The 19,196-nt window shown below is 41.6% G+C and overlaps 1 protein-coding gene across 1 annotated transcript in view; it reads right to left on the bottom strand.

The window, feature by feature from the left end:
- LOC126109551 (histone-lysine N-methyltransferase 2C-like) overlaps window positions 1-19,196 on the bottom strand; it is a 417,507-nt gene that overhangs the window by 365,931 nt on the left and 32,380 nt on the right. The window contains exons 4-9 of the mRNA XM_049914567.1: window positions 16,319-16,450; window positions 10,683-10,946; window positions 8,216-8,313; window positions 7,218-7,490; window positions 6,811-7,100; window positions 4,796-4,986 (exon numbers count right to left, since the gene is read on the bottom strand). Of these exons, the coding sequence (XP_049770524.1) occupies window positions 4,796-4,986; window positions 6,811-7,100; window positions 7,218-7,490; window positions 8,216-8,313; window positions 10,683-10,946; window positions 16,319-16,450 (1,248 nt within the window). The remainder of the gene's footprint in view (window positions 1-4,795; window positions 4,987-6,810; window positions 7,101-7,217; window positions 7,491-8,215; window positions 8,314-10,682; window positions 10,947-16,318; window positions 16,451-19,196) is intronic.

The raw sequence follows: 19,196 nt of genomic DNA, 5'->3' as shown, positions 1-19,196 counted from the left end.
TGTCCCTACCTCCTCCACACATATATTCTTCTGAGCTGCTTGCCCACTGTTGCACAGGCAATCAATTTTTATAAAATTTCATATTGGTATCGAGTATAATTCGAAGCCAAAAAACTTCACGCAACAATGTGACACAAAAAATAGTTGTTCAATAACACAGGCTAAGCTGCCTCTTTCCACTTTTGTCACACCTAATATACTTGTAAGGAAAACATTTAGTTTCAGACAGGTACAACAAAAAGATTACTAAAACATGAACTTAGTCCTTCTTCTGAAATAGGCAACATATATGTACACATTCATGCAAATGCAGCTTAGAGTCTGGCCCCAGCAGCCAGAGACAGTGGTCTCGTGTGTGTGTGTGTGTGTGTGTGTGTGTGTGTGTGTGTGTGTGTGTGTGTGGGTGGGTGGTTTTTCCTGGTGCACGGGCGTGAGGCGACTACGACGACGGACACTGTGATTCTGTTACATCCCGATGACGTGGACGACGACTACATTGGCCAGGTGTTCACCATAGCTGAGGAGTCTCTTCAGTTAGCTCGACTCTGCACGCTGCAGGCTCAAGAAAACGATTGCCGAAGGTATGACGCGAGCCACTGCCCTGTTGTCTACCAGCCTGGTGACCTCGTCTGAATCTTCACTCCTCTTCAGAAGGTTTGTCTCTCCGAGAAGCTCCTCAGGTGCTACTTTGGACCTTATAAGGTGCAACACAGTTGTCTGATGTTACTTACGATGTCGAAGATTTCGACCCCGACGTGAGACGACGAAAGATCAGAGATAAGGTCCACGTCCTTTGAATGAAGCCCTACAAGGATCCTGCCACCCAGGGTAAATCCGAAGCTCCAGCGACAGGCAACAGGTGGAAAGGTGACAAAGAGCGTAGTGGCAAAAGAAGTTCTAAGATCACCACCAGGGCGAGCATCAGTCATCGGGAGTCGGAGTACGGAGGATCGATGACTCGTTCCCGGACCAGGACGTAACACCGAGACGCTGTTCTCTTAAAGAGGGAGAAGAAGCTGAGTAGCACATTCACCGTGATGTAGTGGTTACGATACTAAACTGTAGCACGGAGGGTCGCGAGTTCAAAACTCACCTGAACTGTAAGATTTTAATTTCTACATTCGGTTCGAGTACATTCTAGAAGTATCCACAAATGCCAAGAATCATTGTACTGGAATGTTCTGTAACTGTATATATACCGTATGTGTTCTGGCCGGAGGCAGTTTGTTCTGCGCTCTTGTATGTGCAAGTGCTGAATACACCTTTGTTAAGTGAAGTTAGTGTTCGTCATTCATCTACTTACACCTTCTTCTACATGACAATATTTTGTGTGTGTCACAGTCCCATCTGCGCCTAGTGCTGGGCGAATGATAAAATGTGTCAGTTCTTTACGTAAAATGGTACAAATAAACTGGGTGGATACTTTTATATGTAGGCAAAATTAAAAATTCAGAACAAAATTGGATTATCAAGTAACTCTTATGACAAACTGATGAGCATTAGCCAATAACAGGTGATAACAGGTTTCAGCCATTACCGCTGCAGTTATATCGAATAAAGATTGTTGTATGATTTTAACTAGTGAGGAGCAGTTACCTGCGAAGAGAGAGCAATCTCTTGCCGACACTACCTTTAAAAATAACAATCGCAAACACACAAAAGATGTAGAGAGTAGAAACCTCATATTAATCTTACCTCCGATTGTGAAGACTACCCTCTGCACATTTAGCCCACAGTTCCGCTTTCTAGAAGATGTCGTGCTCTTTTCGGCACAACTATACTGGCAGAAAATGACGGAGTTCAGCAAAGTATAGCCTCAGTGGCACTCGAGGATACTTCACAACGAAAGTAAAATTATCTGACAAGATGGGAATCTGACTTACAAACAAGAAGAATAGGTCCTATTTAAAAAATTTTAACGAAAAAGTTGTCACATTGAGGTGTAATGTGTCATTCGCGGAATGAGATGATCCACATCCTCGATATTGGCACAGCTCAGAGAGGAAAACTGTCAACTGTGAAAATGTCAGCTTCAACAATGTATTTCTGTGCTTCTGAAAACGTTAGCCCAGTGTGGTATAGGCCGGTATTACACTATCAACCATCCAATATATTTGACAAAGATCTTTGACGTAGCGCTAGAGGGGGTATTACATTGTCATCAAATTTTTCATCAAAGTTCAAGATGGCTGACAACAAGTTGTTACTAACCGCAGCAGTTCTACGTACTCCAATTGCATTGTGTGCACGTGCGAGAAAGAAGTGGGGGAAAAAATGGAACCATACATACGAGGTTGACAGTCTTAAAAGTCCTGGGATTACAACTTGATAATAAATTCAGTTGGGAGGAGCACACCACAGAACTGCAGAAAGGCCTTAACAAATCTGTATTTGCAATTCGAGTGTTAGCAGACATAGGAAACATAAAAATGAAAAAGCTTGCATACTTTCATTCCATAATGTCATATGAGATAATATTTTGGGGTAAATCTTGAAGTCAAACAAGTTTTCAAGGTCCAAAAGCGTGTAATACATATTATTTGTGGAGTAAATTCACGGACCTCCTGCAAAAACCTCTTCAAAGAACTGGGTATACTAACTACTGCCTCTCAGTATATTTACTTCTTAATGAAATTTGTCGTAAATAATATATCATTTTTTCCAACAAACAACTCAGTTCATACATACAATACCAGGAACAAAAATGATCTGCACAAGGACTTAAAAGCGTCTGTGATCTATTCTGTTACTCGTTTTTATTCTCTGTGGGTGTTTTTAGTATTTGGAAAAAGGGACCGATGACCATCGCAGTCTGGTCCCTTTAATCCCACAAACCAACCAACTTACTTTAGTTCAAAAAGGGGTCCACTACTCAGGAACACTCATCTTCAATAATTTGCCAGGAAACATAAAAAATTTAGTTAGAAATAAAGATCAGTTTAAAAGGAGCCTGAAAGACTTACTACTGGCCAACTCCTTCTACTCCATTGGCGAAATTTTTAATAGAAACAAATGATGTATTGTATTTATTCACACTATTAGTATTGTTATTTCAGCTTAAAAAAAATCGACATGTTCCACATCCACGAGGCTCTCCTCAGCACGGATCTATGGAACGAAAAACTAATCTAATCTGGGTGAAGCCGTGGGTTTTACGACGACACGATAAAAGCATTCAACAAAACTTGTTACGTGAGCTTACAGTGGAAGACGTCAAGTCGTACATCAATTAATTAAGAATGGATGAGCATACATTTCTGTATGTGCTCAATGAAGTGTATCCTCAAATCACAAAGCACAATATTCACTTAAGAACTGCTACATCTTCTGAAGACAGGCTCTATATCACTCCCATTCCTTGCTACAGGAGAGGGTTATGTTATGTTAGGTTAGGTTAGATCAGGTTAGGTCTCCAATCTTCTTAGTCTATTTTTGTATTCAGGATGCCTCACGTTGTAAAGTGCCTCATCAGCTTCAGACATCTCTATTAATTTTGTAGTTGTCGGCACACACCAATTGTATTTACCGGCAATGGTTATAAAAACACTACAGACGACAGTACGCTGCAGCGATGCTAGCGCTCCATGTGGTAACATGTCACATTGCAGTGAACAGAAGACAAGCGGTTTCTTTGATCAAATATACAGCAAGGCCGTAGATTTGATCAAATATTGGACGACATTTGACAAAGTCCCTATTACACTATCAAATATCTTTGACAAAGATATTGGACAAAGAAATTTGATAGTGTAATACTGGCCATAAATCAACACGTGCCGGCAAAAAGGACCTCTCCCTACACGAGAGCAGTGGACTGACAACTGGCTGCCTACGGACGCCTATTTCGCTACAGTTAAACTAGATCCACTGCAGACTTAGAGGAACGAGCCACTTTACGAATACAGAGACACGTGAAATCTGAGGAACACCACCAGATCCCAGTCAGAAGTGCTCACGACTGGCCCACAATAGAGATCGTGACAATAAGAGTAGTATAATTATTGGACGACTCGACTCGGAGCCATAATTGTAAAGTGCTTAAACTTTTGGAGAGTTATTTCTTTTTAATTAATTACAATATAATCAAATCGCGAGGGACAAGGTAGGCACTGCATTTATTCCATATACAGGCGCACTCTCGAGGAAAATCGCCCGCATTTTGAAGAAACACCGGGTCGGTACTGTGCTTTGTCCTCCTCCAAATAAAACTCGTGCACTGGTGGGGAGCACCAAAGATGACCTCGGTTTGAGGAAGGCCGGCGTGTACCAGATTCCGTGTCAATGTGGCAAGTCGTATATTTGTCAGACGATGCGTACCGTAGAGGATCGATGCCGTGAACACCAGAGGCACACTCGACTGATGTATCCAAGCAAGTCGGCGGTCGCTGAACATTGTTTGTCAGAAAATCACGCTACAGAGTATGAACGCACGAGGATTCTGGTACAGACATCGAGATACTGGGACAGCGTTGTTAGAGAGGCCATCGAAATTCGCACCAATGACAACCTCGTAAACCGTGACTGTGGCTATAATCTTAGCAAGGCTTGGGAACCAGCGATTGGGTTAATTAAGAGTAAATCGAGCGAACGTATAGTTGTGACGACCACGGTGGACAGAGCCGTCACTCTGACGTCATCTCAGACGCCGTCGCAATCTGTTCCACCACGTGACCGCAGCACAGGGCGGGGACAGGAGAGGGAGCGCGCCGCAGGCGGAGGGTATTTAGATGATGATGATGTTAATAATAATAATAATAATAATAATAATAATAATAATAATAATAATGTGGCTCACTTTCTGCAGAGACTGCACGGCACCATCCCACGGTAGGCTGCCGCGCGGTATGCGCGTCGGCACAGCGGGCAACAGAAGCCTTTGTTGCGCTGCTGGTAGCAGGAGTCGCACACCGTGTAGTGGGCGTGCCAGCGCGACGAGTGGCCGGCACCCGGCGTGCGTGACCCGCAGTCCGAGCACACGCGGCAGCACTGTCGGGGGAGCAAAACGTTACACGTTAAACACGAGTGAGAGTAGCAATTGACTCGGTACCTACTTGAGGTAACAGGCATAAAAAATTGCAAATCGCACAGGACAAATTTTTGCGAATGCCAAATAAACAATAAAAATTAGCACAGAAAATTTACTCTTCCACAATTATTTCTAAAAACATAGCTCTCCTCCTTTCAGTAAATACTCAAATTCTACTAACGACAGTACTGTGTGTCTGACCTTTCTTCACTCGCGAAGGCAATTCTGCAGGCATCCGACAACGCTTCCCCGCTGGCAGTTTTGCAATTTTGTCGTTCACTCGATCGAGAAGTGTCGAGCGACCTCGACGGCCGAGCTGCCCACTAATCGGGGAATACACTTTCTGTGAGCTAATGGCACACACTGCCACTGTACCTAGGCAAACATGCCACTGAGGCCAGGTCCACAGTTCTCTTTGTCAAGTAATATTTTTGAGTGTTTCAGGTCACCCACCCCTAATTATGGACAATACTCTGAGCAGGGTGGCTACTCAATCTTGAGAGGGGGGGGGGGGGGGGGGTGTATGTGGTGGGGAGGGGGGTAGCACAAAAACAATCACAACTTTTCTTTCATCTCATCTCAGCCATAAGGAATAGTTTAACTGCAGTTTTTAAACATCAACAATTTATATGGAATAATATTCGTGTAGTTAACACACTTTGAAATATTTAGTAACTTAAAACTTGTAATTCGTAAAACTCAATAACAATGAATTTTAATGCTATGGTAAAAATGCAGAATTCCCTGAGATTTCCCTGATTTTTCCTGGGAAAACATAAATCCCTGAGACTTCCAGGTCTTCGAGAAAAATTGCCACACCATTTGAGTGACTTTAATGTTAAAAGTACGCTGCTGCCTTCCACTGACCACTGAACAAACTTATCGAGTCATTTATATGGGGGCTGACAGTATAACGGGGATTCCGAAACATGCTACAACTTGGAATTTTACACATCCACAAAACTACCAGAGGTGAAAGAAGTGATATGTGGCAGATAATTATCCTAAGATTGTGCTATCTGTATTTGCAATCTGGCACTCTGTCACACTTTAACCTTCAATTAATACTCTGTATCGGAGATCGAGCAATCTGATGACTAGATTCACACTGTTTCTCTAGCACAGGCTCACAACTGCCTAGTATTGCACAAAAACCCGTGGCTGTCCAAACCTTTCTTTCATCTATTACTGTACAACTGTCGAGAAACACAAATCGTGAAATTTTCCCCAGACACTTATCTTTTAGAATACTGTACGAGCACACTAAGCAATGTCGTGTAACTATATTTGTAGGTAACTACAGGAGAAAATGCATTTTCCACGGAGGTTCAAGGTTCAGTTCTTCCAAATGTCACCTTCCAACGCACGTAGACACGAGGCCGTGCTGGAAATCAGTCTCCCACCATATCTTCCATTTTTAAAATTATGTGATCAGTAAAAAAAGAACAACAACTTTGTTGTGATTCTCAATAGAATTTGCAATTTACAAAAGATCAACAAAGGTCTAGTACGTCCCCGCCCATACTCCTTCATTAATGGGTCAACACCTCTACTCAATCAAAACCAGTATAGTAAACAAGACGGTCCGAGCCACTGTCGACAAGAACTGGGCGATACACTGTAACGAAAAGAACTGGGCGATACACTGTAACGAAAACGTACGATCAATATCTGTAACTGGAGAGCGCAAAACAAAAACCCTGCCGATGCCACCCACGTAACGAGTGATGCCACACGTGAGGACGTATTGACAGGTCACCGTCATTTACGGGGCACGTACGCACCTTGCACTTCCAACCGTACTTGGGGACGGTAGTAACGACGGGCCGCAGACAGGTCTGGTGGTAGCCCTTGTCGCAGGACTCGCAGACGATCATCTTGGACTCCTCCTCGCCCGGCTGCCGGCACACCTGACAGACGCGGCACCCCAGGCACTGCCAGCCGGCGCGCACTCCGGGCAGCAGCGCCATCGACAGGCAGAGGCCGTGCCAGTGCTGTCCGCACGCCGTGCACATCACCAGGTTCGCGACGTCGCCCAGCCCGAAGCAGCTCACGCACGCCCCCTCTCCGGACACTGCGGGCAGTCGGAAGGGCGATTTCGACACTCGTAATAGCACACTCTGCCCTTCGACTATTTAAATTGTCAGTACCGATAAGTTTGTACCGGAGAAGAGTACTGCAGCAGACTTACAGAGCAAGGGGACCTGATCCAAGTGGAGGCTGCAGACCACTGTGACGGACTTGCACTCCTGGAACGCGCCGGATGCGGCACTGCAAGGGAAGTGGAGTGCCCGCCCGCAGTTGGCGACCCTGCACACGACACTCGCCCCGAAGTGGCCGCAGTGTGAACAGCGGCGGTTGGCCGCCTGCACCACGGCCGACGCCACGTTGCGGAACACCAGGTCCTCGGAGCGTGTCACACCTTGCGACCACAGTGCGCACGCTTGGTGGACGTAAAAATGGCCTGTGGGAATGTGCACATTATTAACTTTAGAGGTAAGAGTTAACTGATTTTATAAAAAGCATTATTTCCAAAACTAACAATGTGCGTTGAAAAAATTTTATCAGTAGACCCTCACAGGACATCCATATTTAAGAAGAAAGGAGTCAACAGCTGTGATGCAACGGCTGTTAAGACATTGGAGACTAAAGGAGATTACCAATGAATGAGAACATTTGTCAATAAAACTGTGTCTGTACATTTTTCAGAATTACTGTAAACTCAAAAAGGACATACATTCATGTTAACTACTGTGGCAAGCGAAATCAGAACAATGCAACGTAATGTCTGAGCAACACACGATGGCAAAGTAAATGGTGGTACAGGTTCTGTATGCATTGAAGTGAGTGTGGACAGAAAAATATCAGCTGTCACGGCTACTTCATTGAGAAGTGTAATCAATTTTCAAGTAGCTGCATAGGGAAGAGATCAAATGTTTGATACACAGCACACAATTATAACGTACACCTTTATTTCAGAGTGACAAACGAAGTAGCTCAACACCGCACGACAGCAATTTTTCACCTGCGAGAATACTGTACAAGAGAATTGCAGGTACAATATTAAATATAATTGGAAAGAAAGAGAGAGAGAGAGAGAGAGAGAGAGAGAGAGAGAGAGAGAAATAAAAAGGTAATTTTGAATGCTAAATACTCAACACTAACACAAAAAAGTCAAACAGCACTCACCCGAGGCTTCAAAGATGGACGCCACATCCGGTTCGTCGAGGTACCCAACTACACTGAGTTCGTCCACTGGTTCAACGGAATTGGTGGGGCAAGGATTTCTGTGAACACAAACCGAGGCACACTCACTATACGAGAGCAAATTCTTAAGGATCCAAAAGCTTTTGTGCAATTCTGAGAACTATTACGATGTGTTTAACAATTAATACATCTGCACACTACATATTCACACAGCAGGAAGGAACTTCACATAAATACAAAAACAGGCTTTGTGAAGTAGTTGCTAACTTGGAATCACGACACACTTTTTAAGGTCTAGTTGTTTCTCAGCAATTTAGTTCATTAATAGCAGTTCAAATAATGTAGAGGTTTACTCCTTTCAACTATCTGTCAAAGAGTGGAGTATACCCCACATATAAATCATCTTGGCAATCTTAGTTTCTGCAGAGAGTAGCATAAACATCCATACGTGTGTAATATTCAAACAGCCGCAACAACGGCATAAAATTCAGACTTTCGATGTATCTGATGCATTTGTAATTTCTTGTAAGAGCCACAAAGGAGTTATACCACTGAATCTGCCCCAATATAAATCAGCTGTTCTGATGGGGAAAAAATTCACTGTAATTCCATTTACAATACAGATTCCTGTACCTTAGTGATTAACGAAGTTGTAAAAATATGGTGGTTTTTGTTTCATGAGCCCTAGTACATATCTGCCTAGTTGAAAAACAAATTGCAAATATATTTAATGAATCAAATTTTATTATTTGAAATGAAAAAGAAGCATGTTTCACAATGTGTGAGTTCCTGTGCGTGTGGTGGGAGGGGAGGGGGAGAGGGGCACACGCGCCTATCAGGGTGGACTGCACTCACCATTATATGCCATACTGCAGGGCATTAGACGTAGATCCACAAGTGAATCAGTGCAAAATGAGCTTTATCATACAACTCAACTAAAATGAGGGATGTTTGTGGAGCAGGGGATTAATTACAGAGGGAGAGTGAGCCTAAAGTACAGTATATCTGTCTAAATGGTCGTATGTCAAATTTGTACGTTTAAATGGCAAAATGTAACAGTGGTTATGAAGAGAGGAAGAAATCTGCACAGGGCAGACTAGCATATAGAGCTGTATCAAACCACCCTTCAGACTGAACACCTACTACTCCAACTACTACTACTGCTACTACAAGGGTTATTTCCTACTTTTGTGAAGAATGAGTGCCAGAGCCAAATTATGCTTGTGTAGAACTAATTTTTTAATCTTCCTGCTAATTTCCTGTTGGTTTTGTTGCCCAGCTATAGACAGCATCAGCAAGGAAATTTTCCATAATAGTTTTTGACATCCAGGCGCATAAAAATCAAGAGGTCTGTCATTGAATTCCTCACTGCTTAACAAACAGTTCCGAGTAACACGGGACAGAGGGTACAGTGTTCTAGTAGTGACAAAAAGGAAATGCACGATAAACCAGACTGCAGTCGATCCCGCTCCCTAAGAAAGGCTGCCATTTCGGCCAACTCGTCCACGATGACCGAAAAATTGTGTACACAGCTTAATGTCACTTGTAATGTCTCAGACGAGATGTTATGCAACCTTAGTTACTGCAAACTGTGTGCGAGACGAATCCTGCAGATGCTTACGAGAGGCCAACGAACTCGTCAAATGAAAATTTGTCACGACCTGCCAGCCCGATATAATGTCGAAGGAGCTATATTCCGAACATCGTCACCGGAGATGAGACGTGCTGTCATTACTACGAGCTAGGATCTGAAAGAGTGTCCGCGGTTTGGTTAGCTGCTATTTCTCTGACAAATAAAAAGTTCTAAAGATAGTCATCTGCTGGCAAAGTAATGTTCACAATCTTCTGGGACACGCAGGGGCGTTTCTTTCAGATGTCTTAGAGCCTACGGGAAGTGTCAACACAGAACACTGGAGGACTACAGTGACTAGTTCAAATTTTCAGCACCACACCAGAGAATAAGTCAAACTTCCAATTGTAACGTGATATCGCTGGGGCCAGTGTCACTTTTGCAAGCACGGAACTTGTCAGATTTGGCTGGGCTAACCTACTACATCCACTGTTCGGTACCAATTTAGCAGCTTCCGACTTCCGTCACACTGAGCTGACAAATGACAAACTGTGTAGTGAACAGTTCTGTTAGACCGAGATGCTGTTGTCGAAGTTGTAAAACCGTGGCTAGCTGCTGTCAGTTCAAATTTTGTCGTCGTCAGATAAAGTGTATAAGGAACGGCGGTGCCTTAGCTGGGAAACTGGTGACACGTAGCTGAAATCTCATTCTGCTGCGTAGCTGAAATCTCATTCTGCTGAACGGCATTATTCCGCTTTCCGTATCTCTCAAAGCATCTACGTAAATAAACGGGAAATACCTGTTTCGGAATAAAACCCAACTGCCATACAAATACTAGCCTACAAACTGGCAGTAACACTCCAGACTCGGCAGACTCACTTGCACTTGGCCATGCTCTTCTGGCGCCGCACAGTCACCGCGAGGCCTCCGAATGCCGGAGCGTGGCCGTTCCCGCGGCTAGGGCTGCTGCCGATGACCGAGTCGGCGTCGCCCGCCAGTGACAGGCCGCCCTCGGCGCCGGCATCGCTTCGCTCCTTCAACAGCGCGGCCAGCTCCTCGGGGGAGTACGTCAGCTGCAGCAGGTCCCCCTGTCCCAGCTGGCTGCGCTCACCCAGGTTGCACAGCGCACACACCTTGCCCGGCCTGCAACGGTAGTCAGTGAGAGAGACTGTCTTTCCTAATACCACCGATTGTGACGACGTGCAGGCAGGAGTCCGACGTCGGCACGGCCTGTAATGGCGGGAGGTACAATAATATAGCACGTAACGATTACAGTGCTCTCCACCGAAGTAGGTACACCGAAGTCACGTCACCCACTTACGGCATTCCAAACAGGTGACATTAATGCGAATATCAGATATCATCATTTTTTATCTAGAGTACAAAGGATCACTTTCCAAATGCAAATTCTTGACTACCCCTTAGGAAAAAAAGACTATTTCACTGTATAAAATTTTTTCTCACTTCGACACGTGGAAAACCTAGAAGTAGTCCAGGAAAAAAAATAATTGGTTGCTCAACCATCTCAGAAAAATTTGATATTTGCTGGGTGAATTCTCTAATGTTTAATGAGCTCAAAACATTTTTTTACAAATTTTATGTTGTTTATAATTTAGAAACAGCAGAATTTTTATTTCAGGCCACTAGCAGTTTTTTTGCATTTACAAGCATCTGCAGTTTTTTTTAAATTATTCAGTAACAAGTTGCCCCAGACCTTTCAAATAAGAACAATTTAGTCCAGCATGCACTGCACTATAAACTGAAACCATGATCACCTAGATGAATGCATTCCTTAATATATTTTTAATGGCTCAAATTTATTGGTTACAAATTAAAAAAAAAATGAACAGTATTATTCCAAAGGAGTAATTTCTCAGGCTTACTATTTTTGGTGCTATTGCACCGCACAGTATAGTTACTTTTTTTATATAGTATCAATAACGAGAAGCTTGCATTTAAAAAAATAGACCATGTTAAAAACTTTTTTTGAATGTTTCCATTCTTTGGCCTATGATATCTTTGTTAGAGGACCAAACAAAAATCCGAAAAATACACAATTAATAGGCCTTTATAGTATCAAACATCAGTATAAATTTCAACTTAGGGAATCAATGGGAAATAAAAACAAATTACAAATATGAGTAAAAAATATGTTTCTTAGTATCTACATCTATACTCTACAAACCATCATGAGATTGATGGCAGAGGGTATATCTAATTCTACCGGTTATTTGGGTCTCTTCCTATTCCATTCAATACCTAGACTAAAGGAATAAACTATTTCAATTAATTAATTTAAACACACGAAAAAACAGTAATGAATGATTGATTGTCGAAACAATCCCCTGCAGAATGTACCAATGGGCTAGCAGATAGTATCTGCAAGTCTGTACAGGCTCACAGACAAGCCCATACAAGTCTGTGTGTTGTTTTCCCCCTTCCAACAACATCTGTTCACTCATACTGAGTTAACAACAGGCTTTCGAAGTGTGCAGTTTAACAATGGAATCTCTGTCTTCTATTGGGGTTCTTATTAATGAATCTTGCCATAAAAGTGTGTATGGATTGTTTCCTAAAGACATTACTTTAATTGAAGATTACAGCAAAGAAGAAAAAGTGTTGTTTTACTAATGGGTTGGCTCAGAGGTTAACTCAACTTGCAAGTACTGTGAAATTAAATGCTTAAAAAAATTTTATCACCTTTTTGGCCATCTTGCTTGGATTCTTTTAAAAAACGTAGGATACCCATAACAAAAGGTCTGAGAAAAATAATGTTTAACCATTATTTTAAAAATAAAAGTTCTTTTTACCAGGAAGGTCATTGTGTCCAGCATGTTATTCTAAGACATTTGTCATTAACAAAGAAAGAGAGCGTGATAGCTCAGATAAGGAATTTCGTGACTCAGCAGAAACTATTAAAAAAATGTGGATTTAGCTTGTGAAATCCTATGTTTATCGCCTGCTACTGAAATTAGAAAATTACGTGAAGAAAAAAGACCTTTTGCACTGAATGCATAATTGAGAAAATGGTACACTACTGCCGAAAAGAATTTCGAAGTTTCATTTCGAAAGAAAAGTTGCACTGAACCAGATGAGACTTCTAGAACTTCTCCGACCGAATATGATGATTTGACTGAAAAGCTAAAAGCTAAATGTTGTACTTCAAACAAAGAGGATAAAGTTAAGATTATCAGTTTACTACCAAATTCTTAGAGCCGAGAAAAGTTATTGATGAATTTAATGTGTCAGAACATTTGATTAAAATCACAAGACAGTTAGCAAAAGAGAAAAACGCGTCTAATTTCAAAGATAAAAACACGATAGAAAGATTATTAGTTTTTATGAAGTTGACAATAACAGCTATTTGATGCCTGGTAAAAAGATTGTGTTTCTGTGAAAGAAAATGGTACAAAGGTTCAGAAACAAAATAGGTTAATACTGTATAATTTAAATTAACTATTCACTGAAACCAAAAAAGAAAATATTGACATTAAAATGAAAAACTTTGAATTCTGCAAGCTGAGACTGATATGGTGTATTATTGGAGGGGCACCTGGCATCCAAAATGTTTGCATTTGTTTGTATCACCAGAATGTAAAGTTGAAGATAGATGGGACCAATCTTAGAGCTGACTGCAAAGACCTTTTGGAAGTTCTGGTTTGCAATATTGACAGTTACAACAGTATGATCATGGGAAAATGTCAAGATTGTCCAGGCAAACAAGCTTTACTTCACATGTTTGAAGAATCAGGAAGAGGTGATTTGATACCTGCCAATACAGAACACAAACAACGGCTGACACTAGACAGAATATGAAAGGTGACAATTACAAAACCGTTAAAAGAGTTTTTGGAGTGTTGGTGGCTAGCTTTGAAAACCCGAAAATGTATCCTTTCGGGTAAATTTCTGAAAGCAAGAAAAAAAAAAAAGAGAAAACCTGGGCAATTGACAAATGCTTAATTCATGCCAACTTTTCTTTGTGTCAGAAGTTACTACCTTGAACACAGCGCTACAGCAGTGCACACTTTTCAACTACAATTAACTAACCAAATGAAACAGCACCACCCTTCCATAAACAAACTGATCTACTCTCATGGTACTGCAAGCTAATATTAAAAAAAAAAAAGATTATTGTTAATATCAACTTTCACAAAGATGACCAAGGACTTGATGCAGAATGGTACTTTTTTGCATCACCCCACAGGAAGAATGCGTGCAATGGTGACGGGGGTACAACAAAGCAAACTGTCACGACAGCTAGTCTGCAGCGACCCTATGAGAATCAAATCTTGACACCCCAAGACAATTCTGAGAAGAACAGGTGAATGGGATTACCAATGTTTCTGTAAAATGTGAGGAAATACAAGAACTCTATGTGAATGTCTCGGAGGAAAGGTTAGACAGTTGTCAGTAGATAAGAGGCGCCGAAAGTTTTCATTGTTTTGAACGTCAGTCACACAACTTGCGCAAGTGGAAGTTCATATCAACATCACCTGACAGTGAACTACATCAATGTGGAAAACCTGCACCACTGATGTTTCACACAGCAGCTTGTGTTTATGTCGAACAGTGACGGATTACAGAAGTTGATAATATTGATCGTCAAAACAGAGATGTTACATTTACCACCCCCCAGGACCGAGGACCTTGGTTAAAAACTTGAAATCTTGAAGCCTGAATGCCTGTTAAAAATGTGCTGAAGAAGCTGTCTCCCCTGGAATTTACAACTGTGACTGGGCAAACTCTTAACTTAATGCCCAAACTGAGTGAAGATATTTCTCCATCGTTTAACAAACAAAGCAGTAAAAACAAATGCAGTGAGAACATAATAACATAATCAGTTTGTTTTTTTTTAAGTGATCATACATATCCTTAAATTACGTAGTACCTGATACACTTTAGCCATTAGTACAGATATTTTCACTCATATTGGTAATTTTTTTTCCCTTCTTCGTGAATTCCCTTTGCATCTCAAAGTTGAAATTTATAACGAACTCTGAAATCATAAAGGTCTATTAAGGGTAATTTTCAGATTTTTATCTAATCCCCAAACATAGATATTGCAGGCCAACGAATGAAAACATCCAAAAATCCATTTTTTTAGAAGTGTATTTTTTTAAGTGTAAGTTTCTCACCATTCATACTCTAAACAACTATACTTTGTAGTGTAACAGCACAAAAAATATTAACATTAATAAATTACTCCTTCTTTGGAAAAATACTGCTCAATATTTCAGTTTTTTTTATTAGCAATCATTAACTTTGAGCTATTACAAATATATTAAGAAGTACATTCAGCTATTCCAGTGTGTGCTGAACTAAATGCTTCTTATTTGAAAGGTCTGGGGCAAGCCATTGCCGAATAATTTAAAAAAACTGCAGATGCTTGTAAATATGAAAGAATGCTTGCAGCCTGAAACAAAAATAACTGCTGTTTCTAAACGATAACAAAATTTTTTTCCCTTCCGAGTCCACCAAACATGATGGAATTCACCCAGCAAATATCAATTTTTTCTGAGATGGTTAAGCAACCAGTGCTGGACCACTTGGTATGGATTGACCCAAAACTGCACTCACACATGTAATATAGAAAAATAAGTAGTCACTCACGAATTTCTTTGCTGTTGGAACCAGTAGTAACTTCCAGTGAGAATGTTGTGACAAAAATAATGAAACTAATCTCAGAAAATGACAGATTGCTACTTACTGTAAAGAAGACATGTTAAGTTGGAGACAGGTACAACTAAAATACACTTACATAAAGCTTTCAGCCACAGTCTTCATCAGTAAAAGAGAGAGGACACCATTCATACACACAAGCAAGTACACCTCATGCACACGTGACTCCAGTATCTCGGGCTGGAAGACAGCTATCACGTGGGATGCAAGCAGCAGTCTGGAGGGGACGGGGAAGGGATAGCAGTGTATGGGTGGGGAGACAGACAGGTGCTGTCTAGTGAAGTGAGCAGGGACTAGAATGGCAAGAGGCACGGCGTTGGCAGAGGGCGGCAAATAAACAGGGTTTTTCTATTCCTTTTAGCCTCACCTCCCCGCCCCACAACCTGTCCGCAACCTGGTCCCTGCACAGTCCACCAGACAGCATTCATCTCTCTCCCCACCAGCACACTACTACCCCTTCCCCTTCCCCGTGTCCTCCAGATTGCTGCTCACATCCCACGTGAGAGTTGCCTTCCGGCCCGAGATGCTAGAGTCGGCAATCACGTGTGCACGAGATATGTTCGCTCGTTTATACGAATGCCGTGTCTCTCTCTTTTACTGATAAAGGCTGAAGCCGAAAGCTTCAATGTAAGTGTCTTTTAATTCTGCTCATTTGCAACTTGACGTGTCTTCTTTACAGTGAGTAGTAATCCGTCTTTTCCTACACTGATATTCCTACCTGGAGTTTCCAATGTTTGAAATTAATTTTGGTAACGTACAAGACAACTAGCAAAGTGCACACCACGAATCTTTTGACAGTGTCACAGGCCAGCAGTAAGACCTGCAGAGCTACGTACCACTGCTCAGGGAAGTAGGGTGGCTCCTCGGGCAGTAGTGCCTTCTCCGTCTCGGCTCCGGCCCCATCTCCGTCTCCTGCCGGGCTCGGCTGCTCGGGGTCGCCTTCTCTGCTGGGAGATTCTTTCGTCAGACTGAAAAAAAAAAGTAAATGCGAGAGCTTCAGCCACTTTGAAACACCTAGACTTACTGTCAACAATTAGTCTGCTGGCACTCCACTCCGCTACATACGTTTACGGCTGTTTCGCCAGGCACGGTATTTTACTGTTCTGCAACATTCTCATACTTTGCAATACAAACTAATACGAAAAGCAACTATCAGCCTACAACGAATACAACTATGTCGCAATATTAATTATCTGTATTGTAGGTAATAATCACATATCAAATTTTCTTCTTCAGTATTCAGACTCACTCACGGCTGCCGATGTAAAAGCAGTAGGTAAGATACCTCACAGCTGTGTGTCCTTTATTGCACCACAACTATAGTCCAATTACAATTACTCGATAGCTGACGTCTGTCACTCGCCACATCGGCTGCCGGCTATCATTTAGTAATATGTTACACACAAACGTGGTGGGCCACTTGACAGATGGCGTTAAATGTGTAGCAGAAATGCGACACGCTATCTCGACAGCCGATTTAAATGACCAGTGACTGAACTGCAGCAGACGATGCATATTTTGGCCCCGAATTTAAACTCGTGTTCTAACCTTACCACGACCTCGTGACATGCAATGTATCTGAAAAAATAGCTGTTAACAACCAGTGGTACAACTGAAATTACAATCAGTTTGCTCGTGGTGATTAAAGCTAACCACTACGAACGAACTCGAGATATAAAAATTTCAGTTTCAGCATAAAACCAAACTGTAATTTCTCACTGTCATTCGTCGGTAACTCAAAACTGTCCTCACACTGGCTACACGAACTGCCACTCGACCAACCGACAAGCAGTCCTGCTCGGCACTCGGCTGTAGATTATAGTTGAAACAGGCAGGTTCCAAACAAAAAAGAAACGAGAGGAAGAAAAATAAGTGCAAATAAAAAGGTCAATACGACAAAAAAGATGTGGTATAAAAATTACATTTAAATCACTTAACTGAATAAAAATAATAACGAAAGTCTGATGACCAAATTTAAAAAGAAGAAAAATTTAACAGTATTTCATGAGATTTGACACTACAACCTTCTAAAACAACAAGTTGTTGTGCCGCCATTTACAACTCTGGTACCCTAGTAACAATGGTGAATTGCAGCCGTCAAAACTTTGGCTTCACATAATGTCGTGCAAAATTTAAATAATGTAAGCCGATCTCTGCGATTATAAGAACTGTATACTTGATGCCGAGTCACGTCTAGTGTGGAAGTATCCTGTGGCGTTCGGTTAGTGCTGTGTATGAAACACGTGTCTATTGTTAGCACTGATGTTTGTTTGTGCGAGGGCACTTGTGCGCACACCTGTGTTTGTCTCTCTCACAGGCTTCTTCAGATGTACCAATCAAATATTGTCGTTTTTGACAATATCTGACATTTCACCAGATAACTGCTTCTGTGACCGGTCCCCTGAGGAAGTCTTAAGCGCCGCAACGTGACACATTTGGCTTAAAATAAAAGACGGGTCCATGAGCTCACGTGGTGTCCAGCATAAATACCAGTAATATTTTCCACTTAAATTACAAGCAGCTGAGAATAACTGTGAATAAACTAGAAACTTTATTTGGCACTTCGCAAATATAGACTCCGTATCGACGAGTCCTGAGGAGTGAGGAGACAAAGGTTTCAAAAATTCTCGGAGTATTCTCGTCGTTACTGCAAAATGCTGCACGAATTAGATATCGATCGCTAATATGTTCTTGTGTCGCTTCCTATTTTTAATGTTCGTATTAATATTATCTTACAATTTTATTGAGATACTATTTTCAAAGAAATAGCATTTTCAAGTTAATTTACAAATGACTGAGGAAACACTATGTGCAACATACCAACTATTTACTATACACTAATCAAGATCTCAGCCATTTCTTCCGGGCGTATACATGGACAAGGAAAAAAAATTCCCGGATTTTTCCCAGATTTCCCGGTTAAAAATACACTTTTTCCATGTTATTAAGTGACGGTATATTTTCCCTCGGAACAGTAAAACTTATCAATCCTTTGAACGGTTATGTTTTTATACACTGGCTTAGAATTTCCCGGCACTTTAGAAAACAAAACTCAGGGAAGAAAATTCCTTTTGGAAAGATTTTTGATGTGCATCAACACGTACGCTGCATATTTTCATATTACAAAAATGTAAATTCGAATTCCACCACCCAACACCGCACGTTACTTTCCGAACCACTGTAATCGAGACTGCGATGCGCTTTTGTAAGCCAGTCGTAGCTCGTGTCACGTGATCCTGCCAGCCGATGACAGCGCATATTCGGATCACAGGATATGTGATGTAGTCAGCTAATAGCTACACCACTGTTAAGTAGCGCGGATACACAAACGGGAAAAGTTAATGTTTTAAATTAATATACATATTGGTACTACAAGAAAAGCAAAGCTTACACATATAGCATTAATAAGCTGCACGAGAAGCTAAGCTTTCACACTAAGATATAGTGGAAATTTACTTTGAAAGTAACGCTTGTCAAACCACCGTTCGCAATATTTTCCCGTGACCTGTTAGAAATAGGCTTGTTTCAGTAGTCGTCAGAGAGCGCTAGATTACAGTCACCATCGCACTTTGGCAGCTGCTATGATGCAGGAAGCCCATATGTTTGTACATGTAAACACCAGATCTTACATTACGTCATAAAAGGAAAAAAGGACATCAGGGGCTACTCCAAGAGCATCGGAATTTTGTGAAGCATACTAAAATGGCACATTTA

Source organism: Schistocerca cancellata, chromosome 12 (assembly GCF_023864275.1).
Source record: "Schistocerca cancellata isolate TAMUIC-IGC-003103 chromosome 12, iqSchCanc2.1, whole genome shotgun sequence".
NCBI lineage: Eukaryota > Metazoa > Arthropoda > Insecta > Orthoptera > Acrididae > Schistocerca > Schistocerca cancellata.
This window is presented reverse-complemented; position numbering and strand designations above follow the sequence as displayed.